Source organism: Stenella coeruleoalba (genome assembly GCF_951394435.1).
Source record: "Stenella coeruleoalba genome assembly, chromosome: 15".
Lineage (NCBI taxonomy): Eukaryota > Metazoa > Chordata > Mammalia > Artiodactyla > Delphinidae > Stenella > Stenella coeruleoalba.
The window spans coordinates 23,807,248-23,826,958 of NC_137161.1; the positions used below are offsets into that span (position 1 = coordinate 23,807,248).

Below are 19,711 nucleotides of genomic sequence, written 5' to 3' on the forward strand. Positions count from 1 at the left end.
TCAAGGATTAATGTTAATTCTTCTTTAAATGTGGTGGAATTCACCAGTGAATTAATTTGGGCCTGGGCTTTTCTTTGTGGGAAGTTAAAAACTACTAATTCAACATCCTTACTTGTTATAAGTCTATTTAGATTTTCTATTTCTTCTTAGTCTGTGTTAATTGTTTGTGTTTCTCTAGGAATTTGTCAGTTTCATCAACGTTGTCTGATTTGTTGGCATACAGTTGTTTGTAGTATTCCTTATAATCATTTTTATTTCTGTAATGATATTTGTAATTTGATCTTCTCTCTTTTTTTCTTGATAAGTCTAGCTAAAGTTTTGTCAGATTTGTTTATATTGGGCTTCCCTGGTGGCGCAGTGGTTGAGAGTCCGCCTGCCGATGCAGGGGACATGGGTTCGTGCCCCGGTCTGGGAGGATCCCACATGCCGCAGAGCGGCTGGGCCCGTGAACCATGGCTGCTCCGCAGCGGGAGAGGCCACAACAGTGAGAGGCCCACGTACCATAAAAAAATAAATAAATAAAATTAAAAAAAAATAAAATATGCTTTTAAATCTAAAGCACAGTTGGGTGAAGAGAAGTGGTAGGGAAAAAAATTTGAAAAGTAAGATGGGGCCAGATTTTACAAGACCCTGACAGTCATTTTGCAGATTCTGAATTTAGCTCAATAAATACGGGAAATTTGAAAAGCAGAACAATGACATGATCAGAACTATATATTTTTGTTGCCATGTAGAGGATTAGAGAAATTAGAGACCAGGAGAAAAATGAGGAAGAGCTATTGCCATGGTCCAGTCAAAAGACTGATAGACTTTCTCAATTTGGAGACAGACAGAGAGAGAGATTGTCAATCACAGGTTGGGCCTTCTGGAAGCAGATGCCAAGACAGGGTTTGAGGTGCAAGATATTATTAACTAGGGGGAGGAAGCAGGATGGAATAGAGGAAGAAATCAGACTGTAGTGTAGATCCAACAAAGACCCAGCCAACCTGGTGAGGAGCTCTGGAACGAACACAGCTCATCAGAAATACAGTGGGTCAGAATGGCTGAACCTGTATACCCCCTGCTTCGTTCAGGCACTGGATGAAGACAGCCCCAGGATGAGCATGACCTTGTGCAGGACTGTTCTCTGTGGGTGAGGCAGACCCTGAAGGAACTGAAGCAGCTAGAGGCTATCTGCTGACTATACTTCCTGTAGCTGAATAGCACGTCTTTCCTTTTGAAGGCAGAACTGGGTGGTACACCTCTGTGCCTACCAGAGAGAAAGAGATGAATTATGACATCTTGAACAAAAGCAATAGAGTGGAAAGGAGGGAGACGATTCTACAGATATTGTATTTTATAGGTTGGGATAAAAAGGGAGTAAATAAAGGTTAACAGTGAGGTCTCTATATTGATATGATTTGATGGTAATTCTGTTTAACTGAGAGTAAACAGAATAGGGAGACCAGGTTTGGAGAGACAGATATGGCATTTCATTTTGAACATGTTGACTCTGAAATGTCTGCAAAATATTAAGGTACAGATGATTTTCAAGAAGCAAGGCAAATGGGGGGGTCTGGAGGTCAGCAGCAAAGGCTATATTTATTGAGTATATATATATATATATATATATTACCTTATATTCTCTCATTTAATACTCATAATGCCTCTATGAGATAGGTATTGTTTTTATTATACCCTTTTAGTATATTTTATTATACCTTTTGTTTATGAAGAAACTAAGACTTGAAGAAGTTAAATGCCTGGCTCATAGAGGTAAAACTCAAGCCTGTCTTATGACAAAACACATGCTCTCAAAGACACCGTGACATTGTTTTCCCATGGAAACCACCACATAGAGACAGTATTTGAAGTCATGGAAGTTAGTAGGTCACCAGAAAGGGTACAGTTTAAAGGGGAACAAAAGGAGCCAAAAAAAGGAATTCTAAGGAAGTCAACATTTCAAAGGTGAATTGAGGAAGATGACATAGGCAAAGGGATTGACTGAGCAGCCAAAACACTTTTTAAAGATGAGAAGTATGCTATCTCAGAAGTTGGGGTAAAAAGAGAGCCCTAGTCCACAAAGTGAAATGTTGCAGATATCATGGAAGATGAAGGTTTCACAATTAGAGGTCATTGATTATCTTAGACCAGTTTACAGAGAAGTCAGATTGCAGTGGGTTGAAGAGAGAATGGGTGGTGAGGAAGTAGAAGCAAAGGGTATAGGCTACTTTCCCCAAAGTTTTGCAAAGTAGAGGAAATAATAATGCTGTATACACAAGTAAGGAATTTTATTAATGTTATTAATTGATTAATTAATAATTCCTTGCTCCCATATTACTTCGATTGCACACTTCCATCATTTCTCTGGTTATTTCTACCTCTATTGTATAATACCAGTGTCCCTTCCCAAGTCTAACATACCCGGAAGCACTGAATGTTGGTTGTTTGGGTTGTGGATGATTTGTTTTATTTGGTTATGTGTTTTGAACGCCTCAGGTGATTCTGTCTTTGGAAGATGGGTGGGCCACAGACCACCTCCGTTGCCCCAACTCCATCATCTGTTTTCCACAAACATAGATAAGCATTCACTTCGCAGACCAGTTCAGCAAAGGTGCCAGTTCTTAGGTTCTTAGCAAACCAACTACCCTGTCTACCTAGGCTCCTCCCCTCCCCTCCCTCAAACTCTTGGTGGGCGGGTCTCGGAGAAGAAATGAGCTGCCATTCTAAATCTTCTGGAGTATAATGTCCCAGATGGGGAATCTGTACAGTTTTGCAGTGAGCTGAGATCTTCCTTTGCCAGGCCCCATCAGTCTAGCTCTTTTTCAGAGAGGGCTGGAGAGTAATTAACACCGCTGCCGTCCACCTGTGCACAAGAAGATGCCTACAGCCACTCCAGTGATGATGAAACAGCCCACCAGGATGCCCAGGACCAGCGAAGTGTAGGAGCGGCCTACTTGGCTTCCTGCAGAACACGCGGAGAGTTAGCTTGAAGAACATACCCCCAAGGAGTCCATGGTTTGAATCAAACCCCAAGGGATTCCTTCCCCAAAGGAAGCGGGGCGGGGAGGGCTAGTTCACCAATTTACGGAAGGTGTGTGTACTCTGTCCCAAACCGCCAGCCTTGGGCCTTCTGTTGCTCAAGGTATCCATCCTTCAGGTCCACGCATTTGCCTGGAACCCACCCAACACACAGGACCCTCCCCGATCCCACCATACCTTTCGAGCTGTTCCCGGTGATGTGTTTCTGCACGTACTGCACACAGGTGTCCTGCAGAAATTCCCTCAGTTCGTACCGAGTACGATTGTACTTGTTGAGCTGCTCCAGGGCGTAGGTGACCACACTGGAAGATGCCTGAGGCCCTGCCGTCCATGAGGCTGTCTTCGGTTGAAAACTCATAAAGGAGCTCCCATTCACAGCCACTTCGAAGAAGACACGGGCTTTCAAGCCCTCAGGAGGCAGCTCACATCCCAGGAAGCAGCGAATGGTCAGAGGAACTGTAGATGGGGGATTCAGGGTCAGGGGGCTATGTGGAAGGGTGTCAGGTGTCGGGGCATGTCCGCCAGGGGGAAGTGAGCTTTCAGGGTGCAGGGTGGATCAGGGACAGGGCCTCTTAACAGGGGCTACCCCGAGGTCATGCCAGCAGGAAGAGGGCCTGACGGACAGTACAGTACGTCAGCTAGGACACCCACTCTTCTCCAGCCTCCATCTCCCACCCAGCAATCAGCAAAGGCAAAAAGACCACGCCCGGCGAGGACACCCATCCCAGAACTTGGCCCCGCCCGGTTCTTCCACAGACCCTCCCCCCAGTTAGGTCCCGCCCATAGGCCGCGCCTCCCACCTCAAGGGCCCACCCTCGCCAGCCCCTGCCCCTGCGTGCGTCACTCACAGGCCACGCCCCGCTCGTGGTGCACCACCTGCACCAGGCCCAGGAACTCCTGCAGGTAGCGATTCACACTGTTCTTTGTGAGAGCCCAGCTCTCGGGCTCCTGCAAGGGCTGCAGCTGTTGGATCGAGACGTTGTTGCCAGGGCCTTCCAGAACGTGCGTCAGGACCCCCCCGAGCGTCGCGTTGCCCCGGTGCCACACTTGAGAGGGGTTGCGGAAGTAGGAGACCTGGATCATGTGGAGGTACCGCGGGCCTGGGGGCAGGAGTCAGCGCGTCGGGCCCAGGCCGGCGTGGGAGGGGTCGGCGTGTAACCCGAGATAATAACTCCCCACCCAGAGGTCGGCCGCCCACCTTCTTGGCCCTTCCTAAACCATAAAGTGCCCTCCCACCCTTCCTTCCATTTGACGCTCTCAGGAGCCCTGCCAGGAAGGCAGGACAGGGGTTATTATCTTTGTTTTTACAGATGAGGAAACTGAGGCTAGAAGTGCAGGAGCCACTTGCCCCAGGATAATCCAGACGGTCAGTGGAAGAGCCACTCTGGTCTGCTTTCTCTCTCTCACCCCTTCCTCCCCACCCCCCCATTTCCGGTTGGTTAACAAATCCTGACCTACAGTGAAGTCCCAATTCCATCTCCTGTTCTCTGTCTCCTCTGCCACTGCCCCACTTCAGGCCTCAGTGGTTCTCATCTGTCCTGGAGTAGTAACTTCCTTCCTCATCCCCCCCTCCACTCATCTTTCAGTGTCACCCCTTCTAATCTGCCCTCCACCTGGCCCAGAAATAAGATTATGTCCTTCTGCTTAAAAATCCTCCAGGGACACAGTCCCCTATCAACAACAACAATAGTAATAGCCATTAAGTGCTTATTATGACCTGGGCACTGTACTTTACATGCATCATTATCCTATTTGTGCTTTCCTTCCATTAACTTGATGTAGTCGCTACTATTACTAACCCCAGGCCATGTGGAAAACAGGTGAAAGTGGCATAGCAGAGTCAAGGTTAGCATGCAGGCAGTCTGAGCCCAGCATTCTTAGCCACTCAACTATACTGTCTCCAAATAGGATATCTGTCCGTAGAATCAAGTCCAAAGTCTTTAGCCTGACATTCAAGGCTGCTGGAGACTGGGCCCCACCTGCCTTTTTTGTCCTCTTCCCTGTGCTTAGATAGTACCTCAAAGTATTTGGAGTCCGTCATGCTGCCTTTCAGGTGACATGTGAATAGCATGCCAGGGTTGCTGTGCCTCCTGGCAAACTTCTGTTCATGCTTTAAGACCCAGCTGTTGCCCTCTCCTTGAAGAAGTTTTCCTAATGCTTCTCTTTACCCTCTCAGATACAGTGGGTCAGTTTCAGCGATCCCATATTCTGCATAACTGTCTCCAAACACACAGGCTTCCATTCCTCTAGGCTATGGAATCATGTCTGGTTATCTCTGCCTCCTACACCCACTAAGGGCCTGGCATGGAGTTGGTGCCCAGAGAATGTCTGAGGGGGGAATGAGCCTGGCGATGTAAATCTCCTTGGGGACATGTGTCTTGTCCACGTTTGCATCTGAGAAGTTGTGCTCTGTGTCTGCAGATGTGAACGAGTATTTCTGTGTGGGTCACCCCCAGACAAGGTTCTTAACTGCTTTGACCAGTCTCCTCCTTTGTAAAATGGAGATAATAATATCACCCACCTTGTAAAGATTTTGTGGGAGTGAAATGAGTCAATACACGTATTAAGCATAGTGAGCACTGATTGAATACTGGTTATTATTTGCTCTCTCTCTGAGAGGGAGACTGAAGCTACAGAGGCTGTGGGAGAGGGGAGACGAGGCCCCTGTGCAATTACAGTGCAAGGCAGTAACTCCCCTTCCCTGCTTAAATGGAGCCACTGTGGCAGCCTGATCCTTCACAAGTTCTCCCATCAACCGCAGCTTGTCTCTCCCCCGGATTTCCCCTCACCAGCCTGCCCCCAGTCTTCCTCCACCTTATCTAGTCTCCTCTTCTGCCTCACAGGTCTCAGCCCCAGTCTTTCCCCAAGTCTCCCGTCAGTTCTCCCAGTGTCTCTCATTCCTTCCATCTCTTGTCTCATCCCTAAGTCTCTTCCCATCTTCCCTAAACTCACCTCCATCCACCATCACCCTCAGACCTCCCTCTCCAGACTTCGCCCCATCTTTCCTCTCTCCCCATGGCTAATTCTCTCACCCTTTCTACAAGCCCCTTTCCCATTTTTCCAGTCTTGTTTCCCCCCAGCCTCCTGCATCTCCCCCTTCCCAGGGGCTGAACTATGCTTCCTCACCTTGGCTTTGGGACACGAACCAGTCCCCAGGACCTGCCTGCCTGCTGGAGAGATCCAGCCGGCTGCAGACACAGACACTGGGGGATAAGCTCCCCTCTGGTCTTGCCTGTGTACCCAGACAGGCTGAGAGTCTCCAGAACCATCCCGGGGCACGAGATGTGCCCTCGACTCACCATCTGAGGCTTCCTGGCTACAGAGGGCCCAGCAGGGCAGGAGCAGTAGTGGCAGCAGGGGCAGCAGTGTTGTCAACATCCTGTAGCTGAGGTTCTCGACCCCACCTGGGCTCTTGGCTCTGGCAGGCTGGGGGCTCCGGCTGACTGCAGCCTAGGGGAAAAAGAAGTGAGGACTGTCTGGGAGGGGAGGAGACTGGACGGAGGAGGCTGGAAGGTGGCCAGGGCATGGGAAGAGAAAGAGGTCGGCAGGCTTATAAACTGTTACTCTTACCCAGTCACATTTCCTACTAGGAGGCGGGCCTCTCTCTTTCCCTCCCTCTGCCCCACCCTGAATCACACTCTCCTGCCTGCAGGGACCTGCCTTTTCCCTTTTCCCTGGGCAACTTCTGAGGAACAGGGAGCGGAAAAGGGGGAGAAGGGCCAGAGAGAAGTCCTGCCTTCGCTGAGTCAGGGGGTGGGGCATCAACTTAGAGCAGATTCTAGGATGTTGAGATCAGCATGTTCCTGGTGGGGAAACTGAGGCCCAGAGAGATGTAAGGAATTAAAAAAAAAATAAAAGAATGACATAGAACAGTATAAAAGTTTTCAGTGCATCACCCTTAATAAGGGTAAACATTATTTCATGAAATATTTGTTCAGTTGTATATGTGTGTGTGTTGGTTCTGTGTGTGTATATTTCTATGGTGGATATTGGGTAGCAGTGTGAAGTTTATTTCTTACTCTAGGAAGCAAGTAGAAAAATTTGAAAGTCACTCTCCCAAACTATGTTAATCTATACTGTGGGATACTATGCAGTTGTTAAAAAAAAACCCTTTCTGCCCAATGCCCACTCTGTTTTCATCATATTACTTAGCACTACCTGAAATGATTTTACTTATTCATTTACATGTTTATTGTCTGAATGTTCCATCAGGATGTAAGCTCCATGAGGATAGAGGCTGTCCATCTTATTTGCTACTGTGCCTGGAACAGTGCACATCATAAATAATAGCATAATAAATAATAAATGTCAGCTAATGGATGACTCAGTGAGATAGTGATTATATGCCTAAATCACCAAGAGTAAGTTACAGAATATTATGTACAGTTTAGAACCATTTATGTGCCAGCCACGCACACAACAACTAAACAACCTATTTCTTTATGCGAGTAAAGGAATCTGGAAAGATGTACACCAAATATAGCAGTAGTTCATCTCCAGGGAGGGGCCTGAGAGTAAGTGTGTGTGTGTGTGTGTGTGTGTGTGTGTGTTTGGTGTATGCGTTAGGGGTGACAATCTTGTGAAAGGCTTTCTCTATTTTGTGAAGGATTTTATCACTCTATCTGTATTGTTTGAAAATTTTGCATCTAGAATGTGATCATATATCTCTTGTTGGATTAAAACTAGAAGTTTAAGTAACAGATTGTGGTAGAAGACACATTATGAACTGATGTGTTGACATGAGACACTGATAAATGAAAAAAGGAACTGCAGAACGATTTATATAGTAAACGATACATATAGTAAAATTCCATCTATTTTTAGTTTAAAATTTTTACTTCTGTCCAAGTAATCCATATTTAATTCCATTCTTATATTTAAAAAAAACTTTATTTGTGTATCTATGTATTTATATATGCATAGGGAAAATGCCTGGAAGGGTACTGTCAGTAGAGATTACCTCTGGGGAATGGGATTAGATAAAGGGCTGAGGGGGGACTTTAACTTTTTATTTTATACACTGTTTCTTGGAGGGAGAGTAGATGTCGTAGTAGAATTGGGGCAAACCCTAGGCACATACCAGACTCCCAGTCTCTGAGCTGAAAATATGCAAGAGTGTCCATACTTACCTCTCAGTTGTTATAAACCAGCATAGAAATAACAAAGTTTTTTCCAGTTCGTCAAAGTGGTCTAGTTAGAAGGAGAATGGGGGCCTTGTTTTCCTGGACTGGGACTCAGGAAGGCAAAAGGACTTAAATCACTGCCAATTATATTGTCTTGCCTTTTGTAAAAAAAAATTATGAAATAATTCATATTTGAAGAATTAATTCACGCTTGAATTTTATTACAAACATACAAGGCCCCACTACTCGGCACAAGAAATACAATATTACCAATATAATTGCAGCCCCCTCTGTACTCCTCCCCAACTGCATCTCTCTCCCCCGTGCCCCACCACCAAAGTAACCACTAATCAGAATTTGCTGTTTTTTATATCCTTACATTTCTGTATACTTGCACAATATATGCATATATCCTTAAGTAATATATAGTGGTATTTTGCATAAGTTGAGCTTTATAGAAATAGTATTGAAGTGCTTTTTTTACCTGACATATTAATGATTCATTCACGTTGCCCTGTGTAGGTCCATTAATTTCCACTGCTCTGCAATATGCCATCTTATGACTATACCACAATTTATTTATCCATTCTCCTGTTGTTAGACATTACAGTCTTTTTTCCAGGTTTTTGCTGTTATAAACAGTGCTGGTATGAATGTTCTTATAAACATTTTCTTGTGCATGGGTGGGAGAGTTTTTGTAGGGAGTACAAACCTGGGAGTAGCATTGCTGAGTCATAGGGTATATGCATACCTTCAATTTTACTAGATATTGCCACACTGATTTACAAAAAGGTTGGGCCAATTTACACCCCAGCAGTGCGTGAGAGTTCCCTAGCTCTACTTCCTTGCTAGCCATTGACGTCAGATGGTTGGATGTAAAATGGCACTTTGTTTTGGTTTTACTTTGCTTTATCTGATTCCTGGTGAGTTTGTGCATTTTTGCTTTGCCTTTTTTCTCCCTTGGGGGCTTAGAAGGGTACTTTGGGATGGAGGGTAATAAAGCATATGATTGAACCAACTGAGAGCTGTGAGTCTTTGATCTAAGCAGATAGGGCCTGGGTCACTGGGGTTAAGGTGGATCCACACCAATATGCACAGAGCTAATTACAGAGAGATCTTTCCCACCAAGCTAAGATCTGTCATGGACAGAAGTGGCAGCAGCTACAGCTGTTTCCCAAGCACCCTCCTCACACACCAGTGTCCTGAAAATTAAATAGGAGAGACAACAATTATTATAGGTAACATTTATCGTGGCTAGGAACAGCGTTAAGCTCTTTACACAAATAATCTCACATTCATGTGCCAGCCCTACCAGGTGGGTTTCATTAACATCATTTTACTAATAAAGAAACTGAGTCTTTGAGAGGGTAAGTGACTTACCTAAGGTCATAGAGCAAAAGCTAAAATCTGAACCCACATCTCTCTGATGCCAAAGTTTGTGAATTTAACCACCACATAGTATCTCAAAAATTTGAGGAGATAACTGTCCATCAGTATATTTTTGAACACATACTTCCAACATGCTTGAATATTTATGTTATGTATAATATAAAATGTGCCAAAAATTTATGCTAAGTGCTACACCTTTCTCGCTTCCTCTGGGGCAGATAGCACCAGGCTCGTTGTCTCCATGTGACTGATTGGATAATTAAAGGACAGAAGGTGTAATTAACGTGCCCAGGGTCACAGAGTTGAGAAGTTCAGAGCAGAGATTGGAACTCAAAGAGGATGGGTGTATGGGGCTGGGTACAGGGAGAACAAAGAGAGTACTGGGGCTGGGGAAGCTGGTAAGTGGGGGCAGCTTAAGGGGTGTCCCCATTCCCTTTCTAAAGCCAGGGGTGAGGGTTGGAGGCAGAGCCTCTGCTGCATCTGGCCTGGGTGGCTGAGGGGCAGAAAACCACTGAGCAGAGTGGGCACAGGGCCAGCTGCTGGGATTTGACTACGGCCTAAAGAATGAAGGTCCTGTTGAGTAAAGGAAGCAAGTGGTAGCATTTCCCACTGCAGAGCGCACATGTGGGGGGTAGATAAGGGAGACAGGAAGCTGAGCAGGGGCCAGTGCCGGTGCAGCCCCAGTAGGTGAGGAGAGGCCCTGCCAGGTCCGTAGGAGCTAGGCTGAGCTGGGGACTGGCAGAGTGCCCGGCGGGACTTCACAGGACCAGCCCTCTCCCTCCCTGTTAGCTACTGAAGAGAGGCAGTTGAAGCAACCAGGCCCACCTCGGATAACAACAGATAACAGCGGAGTGTGGTCCCTTCAGAGATCACCTACCCCTTAGGATGTGAAGTAATAACAATAACATGTATTGAGAGCTTACAATGTGCTAAGCATGGTATTAAGTCAGCAGAGTACTTGTGTTTTATTCTCACTAGTGCCCTATGAAAAGTAGGAAGACATAGCCATTACTCCCGTTTTACAGTTGAGGACACAGAGGCATAGAACAGTTACTTGACCTGCTGGAAGACACCCAACTAGTAAAGACAGATCTCAAATCCAAGTGACTTGTATCCCAAATATGTTTTCTTAACTATCAGGCCATCCTGAAAGAGTAAATGAGATGACTCGTACAAAGTGCCAGAACACAGTACGTATTCAATAGGTGGGAGAGAGAAGAAAGAAACTTGGCTTTGGGGGCAGCAAACAGAACTGACTGTGCCACAGGAGGAATGGAGGGCAGACATTAAGTAGGATTTCCTGAAGGAGAGGCAAAGGAATAGATATGAATCTTCCTCAAGATTTCCCCCTGTAGGAAGGGGAAGGGTGAGCTGTGACAGGGCGAGAGAGAGTCATGGACATATATACACTGACCAGCGTGGGGTAGATAGCTAGTGGGAAGCAGCCGCATGGCACAGGGATATCGGCTCAGTGCTTTGTGACCGCCTGGAGGGGTGGGATAGGGAGGGTGGGAGGGAGGGAGACGCAAGAGGGAAGAGATGTGGGAACATATGTATATGTATAACTGATTCACTTTGTTATAAAGCAGAAACTAACACACCATCGTAAAGCAATTATACCCCAATAAAGATGTTAAAAAAAAAAGATTTTCCCCTGTACACACTCACACACCCCAAAAGAAGCCCCTAAAGTAGGATGATTCCAGCTCCTGCCTGCCTAGCAAGTGGTGGGAGCCTGGCATTCCTGGCTTGGTACCTGTTTATCTTTCCAGCCTTATCTTTCCAAGTATTCCAGTCTCAGCCAAACCTGCTCCTTCTGGTTTCCTGAACACAGAGCACACAAATGTTATCTTTTCACTTTCTTTATCTTATCTTTAGATAAACAGAAATTCCTAATTTTAAGATGGTCAACTTTATCGTCTTTTCTGTTAGTTCATGCTATTTGTTCCTTGTTTGAGAAATCCTTCCCTACTCTGGGATCACGAAGATATTCTCCTATTTATTTTCAAAAGCTTTATACTTTTGTCTTTCACCTTTAGGTGTATGGTGGGAAATAGAGGTCAAGATTAGTTTCCTTCTACCTCAACATAATAAAGGCCATATACGGCAAACCCACAGCAAACATCATTCTCAATGGTGAAAAACTGAAAGCCTTTCCTCTAAGATTAGGAACAAGACAAAGATGTCCACTCTCACCACTATTATTCAACATAGTTTTGGAAGTCCTAGCTGTGGCAATCAGGGAAGAAAAAGAAATAAAAGGAATACAAATTGTAAAAGAAGAAGTAAAACTGTCACTGTTTGCAGATGACATGATACAATACATAGACAATCCTAAAGATGCCACCAGAAAACTACTAGAGCTAATCAATGAATTTGGTAAAATTGCAGGATACAAAATTAATGCACAGAAATCTCTTGTATTCCTATACGCTAACAACAAAAGATCAGAAAGAGAAATTAAGGAAACTCCCATTCACTACTGCAACAAAAAGAATAAAATACCTAGGAATAAACCTACCTAAGGAGGTAAAAGACCTATACTCAGAAAACTATAAAACACTGATGAAAGAAATCAAAGATGACACAAACAAATGGAGAGATATACCATGTTCTTGGATTGGAAGAATCAATATTGTGAAAATGACTATACCCCCAAAACAATCTATAGATTCAGTGCAATTCCTATCAAATTACCAATGGCATTTTTTACAGAGCTAGAACAAAAAAATCTTAAAATTTGTATGGAGACACAAAAGACCCTGAATAGCCAAAGCAATCTTTGTTTGTTTGTTTTTTGCGATACGCGGGCCTCTCACTGTTGTGGCCTCTCCCGTTGCGGAGCACAGGCTCTGGACGCGCAGACTCAGCGGCCGTGGCTCACGGGCCCAGCCGCTCCGCGGCATGTGGGATCTTCCCGGACCGGGGCACGAACCCGTGTCCCCTGCATCGGCAGGCGGACTCTCAACCACTGCGCCACCAGGGAAGCCCTTTTTTTTTAATGTATTTATTTTATTTATTTATTTTTGGCTGGGTTGGGTCTTTGTTGCTGCGTGCGGGCTTTCTCTAGTTGCGGTGAGTGGAGGCTACTCTTTGTTGCGGTGCATGGGCTTCTCATTGTGGTGGCTTCTCTTGTAGCAGAGCAGGGGCTCTAGGTACATGGGTTTCAGTAGCTGCGGCACGCAGCCTCCATAGTTGTGGTGCACAGGCTTAGTTGCTCTGCAGCATGTGGGATCTTCCCAGACCAGGGATCGAACCCGTGTCCCCTGCATTGGCAGGCAGATTCTCAACCATTGCGCCACCAGGGAAGCCCAAGCCAAAGCAATCTTGAGGGAAAAAAATGGAGCTGGAGGAATCAGACTCCCTGACTTCAGACTATACTACAAAGCTACAGTAATCAAGACAATATGGTACTGGCACAAAAACCGAAATATAGATCAATGGAACAGGATAGAAAGCCCAGAGATAAACCGATACACCTATGGTCAACTAATCTATGACAAAGGAGGCAAGGATATACAATGGAGAAAAGTCTCTTCAATAAGTGGTGCTGGGAAAACTGGACAGCTACATGTAAAAGAATGAAATTAGAACACTCCCTAACACCATACACAAAAATAAACTCCAAATGGTTTAAAGACCTAAATGTAAGACCGGAGACTATAAAACTCTTAGAGGAAAACATAGGCAGAACACTCTTTGACATAAATCACAGCAAGATCTTTTTTGACCCACCTCCTAGAGTAATTGAAATAAAACCAAAAGTAAACAAATGGGACCTAATGAAACTTCAAAGCTTTTGCAGAGCAAAGGAACCCATAAACAACATGAAAAGTCAACCCTCAGAATGGGAGAAAATATTTGTGAACTAATCAATAGACAAAGGATTAATCTCCAAAATATATAAACAGCTCATGCGGCTCAATATTAAACAAACAACCCAATCCAAAAATGGGCAGAAGACCTAAATAGACATTTCTCCAAAGAAGACATACAGATGGTCGAGAAGCACATGAAAAGTTGCTCAATATCACTAGTTATTAGAGAAATGCAAATCAAAACTACAATGAGGTATCACCTCACACCAGTTAGAATGGCTATCATCAGAAAATCTACAAACAACAAATGCTGGAGAGGGTGTGGAGAAAAGGGAACCCTCTTGCACTGTTGGTGGGAATGTAAATTGATGCAGCCACTATGGAGAACAGTGTGGAGGTTCCTCAAAAAACTAAAAATAGAATTACCATATGACCCAGCAATCCCACTACTGGGCATATACCCAGAGAAATCCATTATTCAAAAAAGACACATGTACCCCAATGTTCATTGCAGCACTATTTAAAATAGCCAGGTCATGTAAGCAACCTAAATGTCCATCAACAGGCGAATGGATAAAGAAGTTGTGGTATATATATACAATGGACTATTACTCAGCCATAAAAAGGAACGAAATTGGGTCATTTGTAGAGACATGGATGGACCTAGAGACTGTCATACAGAGTGAAGTAAGTCAGAAAGAGAAAAACAAATATTGTATATTAACGCATATATGTGGAATCTAGAAGAATGGTACAGACGAACCAGTTTGCAAGGCAGAAATAGAGACGCAGATGTAGAGAACAAATGTTTGGACACCAAGGGGTGAAAGTGGGGTGGTGGTGGTGTTGGGATGAATTGGGAGATTGGGATTGACATATATACACTAATATGTATAAATAGATAACTAGTAAGAACGTGCTATATAAAAATAAATAAATTAAATTAAAAAAAAAGAAAAGATTAGTTTCCCTTATGTGGATAGCCCATTGTCCCAGCACCACTTCTTGAAAGTCTGCCCTTCCTTACTGATCTGCAGTGACATCTCTGACTTATAGTAAATGTGTTTCTTTTGTTTCAGTGGCCTATTCTTCTCTCCCTGCACCAATGTCACAGTCTCTCAATTAGTATAGACTTATAATATATCTTCATTTCTTGCAGATCAAGTCTTCCCACCTTGTTCTTCAATAGTGTCTTGTTTTTTGTTTTTTGCCACACCACACAGCCTGCGGAATTCTAGTTCCCCGACCAGGGATCAAATCTGGGCCCTCGGCAGTGAAAGCAGGAGTCCTAACCACTGGGCCACCAGGGAATTCCCATGTCTTGGCTATTTTTGAGTCTTGAATTTCTATACATAAATTTTAGAATCATTTTGTCAAGTTGTTGGGATTTTAGTTGGTATTGCATTTAATGTGTTAATGGCTTTGGGGAAAATTGACATCTTTACAATATTGAATTGTCCAATGCATGATAGAGTATATCTCTTCATTTATTTCTATTTCTATCTCCTCTGGTGTCTCCCAGAGTTACATGAGTTTCTTTCTAGACATCTTGCCCATCCTTTGTTAGATTTTTTTCCCTAGGTCCTTCATATTTTAAAATGTTATTGACAATGGTAATTACAAGAAATTTCATGTTCTGTTTATTGCTGGTATATAGAGATACTGATAATTTTATTGCATTGATTTTGTATCTAGAAACCTTAACTATTTTATTTATTTCAGTAATTATTTGTAGATTCTTTCGATTTTCTATATGCATAGTCACATCATTAGTAGATAGTGATAGTTTTATTCCTTCCTTTCGTTTTTATAGTTTCTTTTTCTTAACTTATTGTTCTGGCTCTGATCTCTAGTACAATGTTGAATAGAAATGATAGAAAATATAAGTGAGTATTCTTTTCATTTTCCTGGCTTAAAAAGGACAGCTTTGGGCTTCCCTGGTGGCGCAGTGGTTGAGAGTCTGCCTGCCGATGCAGGGGACGCGGGTTTGTGCCCCGGTTCGGGAGGATCCCGCGTGCCGCGGAGCGGCTGGGCCCGTGAGCCATGGCCGCTGGGCCTGCGCGTCCGGAGCCTGTGCTCCGCAGCGGGAGAGGCCACAACAGTGAGAGGCCCGCGTCCCGAATAAAAAAAAAAAAAAAGGAAAGCTTTTATGATGTTTGCTATATTGAAAAAAAACCAGATACCGTTTATTGGAGTAAGGAAGAATCTTTTTTTCTTTAGGAAGATTATTTTTATTCCCAGTTTGCTGAGTTTTTAACATAAATGTTTCGAGTTTTTTAAATCCTTCATCATCATCTAATGAAATGATCATATGATTTTCCATCTTTAATTTGTTAATCTGGCAAATGCATTGTTTCTAGTGTTAAACTAACCTTGCGCTGTTGAAGACAATTCTTCATGAGGTATTATCCTTGTTATATATATTTTACTCTCCTGCTGTTTTTCTCTAGACTTCTCCATGTCCTCTCCATTCCTTCAAAGCCCTGCTGGGATACCACTTCCTTTTGAAAGCCTTGCAGGATGACCCCAGCTATATTTGACTTCTCACTCTACTCACAAAACCAATGGAACATTGCCTCCCCTGGTAGCTTCATTGTAGCTATATTGTCACCTTCTATCCCCTTCTCTCCTGGACTGTAACCCCCTGGAAGGCATCTTTGTGTTCTCTTCTCAGCCTGCTTCCTCCTCCCAGGACCCAGAGCAGAGGTGGTATTGAGTGTAACACCAAGGATGAGGCCATGGGCTCTGGGGTGAAGCTGCCTGGGCTCACATCTCAGCTTGGCCACTTGCTAGCTGTGGGATATAGGGCATGCCACCTGGCCTCCCTGAGCCCATCAGTTAAATAGGAAGAATAATAATACCTGTCTCATAGAGTTGTGGTGAGAATGAAATGATATAAGTGAACCACTTAGTACAGATCCGGGCACGTGGTATTTTTGCTATCTTAGTCTATAGCACGTAGAGGACTGGGGTTGGGGAGCATGAGGGGGATCGAGCTTATGAGAGTAGAGTCCTCTAACTTAGCCTGGGAGTCAGAGAAGGCTTCTTGGAAGAGGTGATGCCTAAGGTGGTCCTGCAGGGCAAATGAAGGATGGCAGTGGGGGAAGGGCAGAAGGTGTGGGGAAGAGTTCTTTCAGATAGAGGGAGAAGAAGGTGCAAAAGAATGTAATATGAGAGGAGAAAGAATATAACATGCTTTAGAAATTAGTAGTACTTAAGTGTGGCCAAAACGGAATAGGTGGGCAGCGGGGAGGGCAAAGTGATATGAAGAGGTAAGTAGGAGTCCGATGAAGAGTCTGTCATACTATACTAAGGAATGGAGACTTTATCTTCAGATAATTCTCACCCCCTTTTTGGCGCACCTAATACCTATTAAAGTAGGTGTCTCTTACTCCAGGAAGCCTTCCCTGATGTCACGCAAATCTGTGTTGGATATTCCCTCTGTTCTACCGTAGCCCTCTCCCCTCGTCACAGCTAACTTCTTTCCATGATAATTATCTGTTTAAGCATCATCTCTCCTTCATACCAAAAGCTGTAAGAGGGCAGGGAATGGGTTTTAACGTTTCTGTAACACAAGGCTAGTAGAGTACCTGGCACATGGTAAGTGCTCAATAGATATTTATTGGATGAATGAACAAATAAATAGAACATCTAGGGAAGGAGAGAAAATTGTGACCAGCAAAATGCCTGGCACATAATTGGCCCTTAGAAAAGTATTTAATCTTTTATTGTGCGTCAGCTTCATCATCTGGAAAATGGGAATAAAAATAGAAACTACCTCAAAGGGGTATCATGGGTCTGTGAATTGCTTAACCTAGGATCTGACATTTAGTGTAAAGGCTAATTCTCAGCATGTTAAACACATAATTCTCATACAAACAGTGAGCATGGGTCAAAATTTCATTTAACTCATTAGTAAGGGGGCTAGCAGGATGACAAAGCTAGCTCAAAACAGAATATAAAAACTGGTTTTTTTTTAAATTTTATTTTATTTTTTTATACAGCAGGTTCTTATTAGTTATCTATTTTATACATATTAGTGTATACATGTCAGTCCCAATCTCCCAGTTCATCCCACCACGGCCACCTCCCCCTCCCGAAAACTGGGGGTTTTATAGTCACTGGAAAGAAAAATATTGAAATGATATTGCTAAATTATATTCAAATGGATTAAGGTCCTACAGGGTAATAAAACCATAACCTTAAGGATTATCTTCTCTACTAGACAGAAAAGGAAATCATCCCATCCTATTACTTAACAGAATTGTGAAATGTCTGGGCCCTAATCAGTTGTGTAAATAATGTTAAATTGCTCTTCAGAGGCAGATGACTCTTAAGTAGACTTGCTGATCAGTGCTTTATTGTGACATCAAAAGGTCACATAATCATCTTTTTACTTTAGTAACATGTTTTAGTTAGTTTTTCTTAACACTGGTAAGTTTAGTTTAGTAGATACGGTTATTATTATAAGGCTCTCAATAAATATTTGCTGAAAGGATTTTCATTCTGTTAGGCTTTTTTCCTTCTCCCCAGCATCAGAGTTGGGACCTATAGAACTGGTAGACTGAGTGGGGAACCCTGCAGGACCCTATGCTCTTCCTTCCTTCAGCCTGGGGTGTTGTAATGCCAATTCTGTCTCATTAAATAGGCAGAAGAAGTATCTGCTTTGGGCATCAGCAAAGCAGGCACATATCTCTCCCCTCTGTAAGAACATGTATATATATTTTTGAAAGAACTGGATATTTCCAAAAAGGCAGTGCAGTAGGCAACATGGAAAAAAATCAGAAATTTTGGGGACCACTATCCATTTATTTTTTTTCAATTTTTCAATGTAGAAAATTGTGGTAAAATACATATAACATAAAATTTACCGCCCTAACCATTTTAAGTGTACAGTTCAATGGCATTAAGTACAGTCACATTGTTGTGCAACGATCACCACCATCCATCTGCAGAACTCTTTTCATCTTGCAAAACTGAAACTCTGTACCTATTAAACAGTAACACATTGCCTTTCCCCCAGCCCCTGGCAACCACCCTCTACTTTCTGTCTCTATGCATTTGACTACTCTAGGTACCTCATATAGATGGTGTCATACAACATTTGTTCTCTTGTGGCTGGCTTATTTCACTTAGCATCATGTCCTCAAGGTTCATCCAAGTTGTACCACGTGTCAGAATTTCCTTCCTGTTTAACACTGAATAATATTCCATTGTATTTATATCACATTTTGTTTATCCTGTTATCCATTGATGGATGCTTGCATTGCTTCCATCTTTTGGCTATCACCTCCCTTTATTTTATAGAATAAGATTATTTTTGTTTTGAATTGCATATGAGGGATGGACACCATTTTCAAGGCTTGAGATCTCAAAGATTATAATCTGGCTCAGGGCCTGGGACTAACCAGACTATGAGACCATCTGTGGGTGGTCATTTCTTGATTTTGTACTTTTGCCTAAATATAACCAGGATGACTAAGTTTCTCTAGGCAGATTTAGCCTAGAGAATGTTTACATGGAATATGAGCATTAAAAACGTGTTCTAGGGCTTCCCTGGTGGTGCAGTGGTTGAGAGTCCGCCTGCCGATGCAGGGGACACGGGTTCGTGCCCCGGTCCGGGAAGATCCCACATGCCGCGGAGCGGCTGGGCCCGTGAGCCATGGCCACTGAGCCTGCGCGTCCGGAGCCTGTACTCCGCAACGGGAGAGGCCACAACAGTGAGAGGCCCGTGTACCGCAAAACAAACAAACAAAAAAAACGTGTTCTAGGGCTCTGACGTGCTCTAGATTTTGTATATACTGGGGACGGGAAATTCGAGCATTTCTACAAAGCAACAGATGGGAAATTTCCCAGGAACAAACTAGCTATGTCTTGGCAGTCCAAAAGTATGTAGTATGCAAGCTCTGCTCTGGGAGTTGAGAGAATCTGCTTGAACCATATGACCTCCAGATGCTAGAAAAGGAACTTCCAGATACTTCCCTGCTAAAAGTAGTTAAGAGTACTGGGTCAAAGGAAAACTAAAATGCCTGGGCTTCCAGCTTCAGGGAATTGAACCTTTTATTCTGACTTTCCAGCAAAAAGGAAGGGAATGGTGAATGTAGAATCGCATGAAGCTAAAGTTAGAGGATACTGCCGAAGTCAATCAGATCCCCACTTTTTTTTTTTTAAACATTTATTTAAATACTTAAAGACAGTGATATTGACTAATTAGACTTGGAATCAAATTGCCTCTGTTTCCTTTCTTCATTTTATTTTTGTAAGTCACAAATTTTCATACTTTTTGTTTTGTTTTGTTTTGTTTTGCAGTACGCGGGCCTCTCACTGTTGTGGCCTTCTCCCGTTGCGGAGCACAGGCTC

General features: G+C 43.6%; 2 protein-coding genes across 2 annotated transcripts in view; one reads left to right on the forward strand and one right to left on the reverse strand.

Moving 5' to 3' along the window:
- Positions 1-2,263: 2,263 nt before the first annotated feature.
- Positions 2,264-6,615, reverse strand: PROCR (protein C receptor). The gene is made up of 5 exons (XM_079943645.1): positions 6,592-6,615; positions 6,321-6,471; positions 3,870-4,121; positions 3,199-3,477; positions 2,264-2,944 (listed from the first exon to the last, which is right to left on the reverse strand). Exons 2-5 carry the CDS (start codon positions 6,397-6,399, stop codon positions 2,826-2,828), a joined length of 729 nt encoding a protein of 242 aa, XP_079799771.1. The 5' UTR covers positions 6,400-6,471; positions 6,592-6,615; the 3' UTR covers positions 2,264-2,825.
- The window catches only part of EDEM2 (ER degradation enhancing alpha-mannosidase like protein 2), a 49,124-nt gene continuing 33,486 nt past the window's right edge, over positions 4,074-19,711 (forward strand). The window contains exon 1 of the mRNA XM_079943644.1: positions 4,074-4,110. The gene's annotated coding sequence lies outside the window, so the exon portion shown is untranslated. The remainder of the gene's footprint in view (positions 4,111-19,711) is intronic.

Bases quoted from the DNA above. Each gene is read 5' to 3' on its own strand.
- PROCR (XM_079943645.1), bottom strand. From the start codon at position 6,399: ATGTTGACAACACTGCTGCCCCTGCTGCCACTACTGCTCCTGCCCTGC. The intron at 3,478-3,869 runs GTGAGTGACGCA...CCCCATCTACAG, and splicing joins CCACGAGCGGGGCGTGGCCT to TTCCTCTGACCATTCGCTGC. The intron at 2,945-3,198 runs GTATGGTGGGAT...CGTGTTCTGCAG, and splicing joins CACCGGGAACAGCTCGAAAG to GAAGCCAAGTAGGCCGCTCC.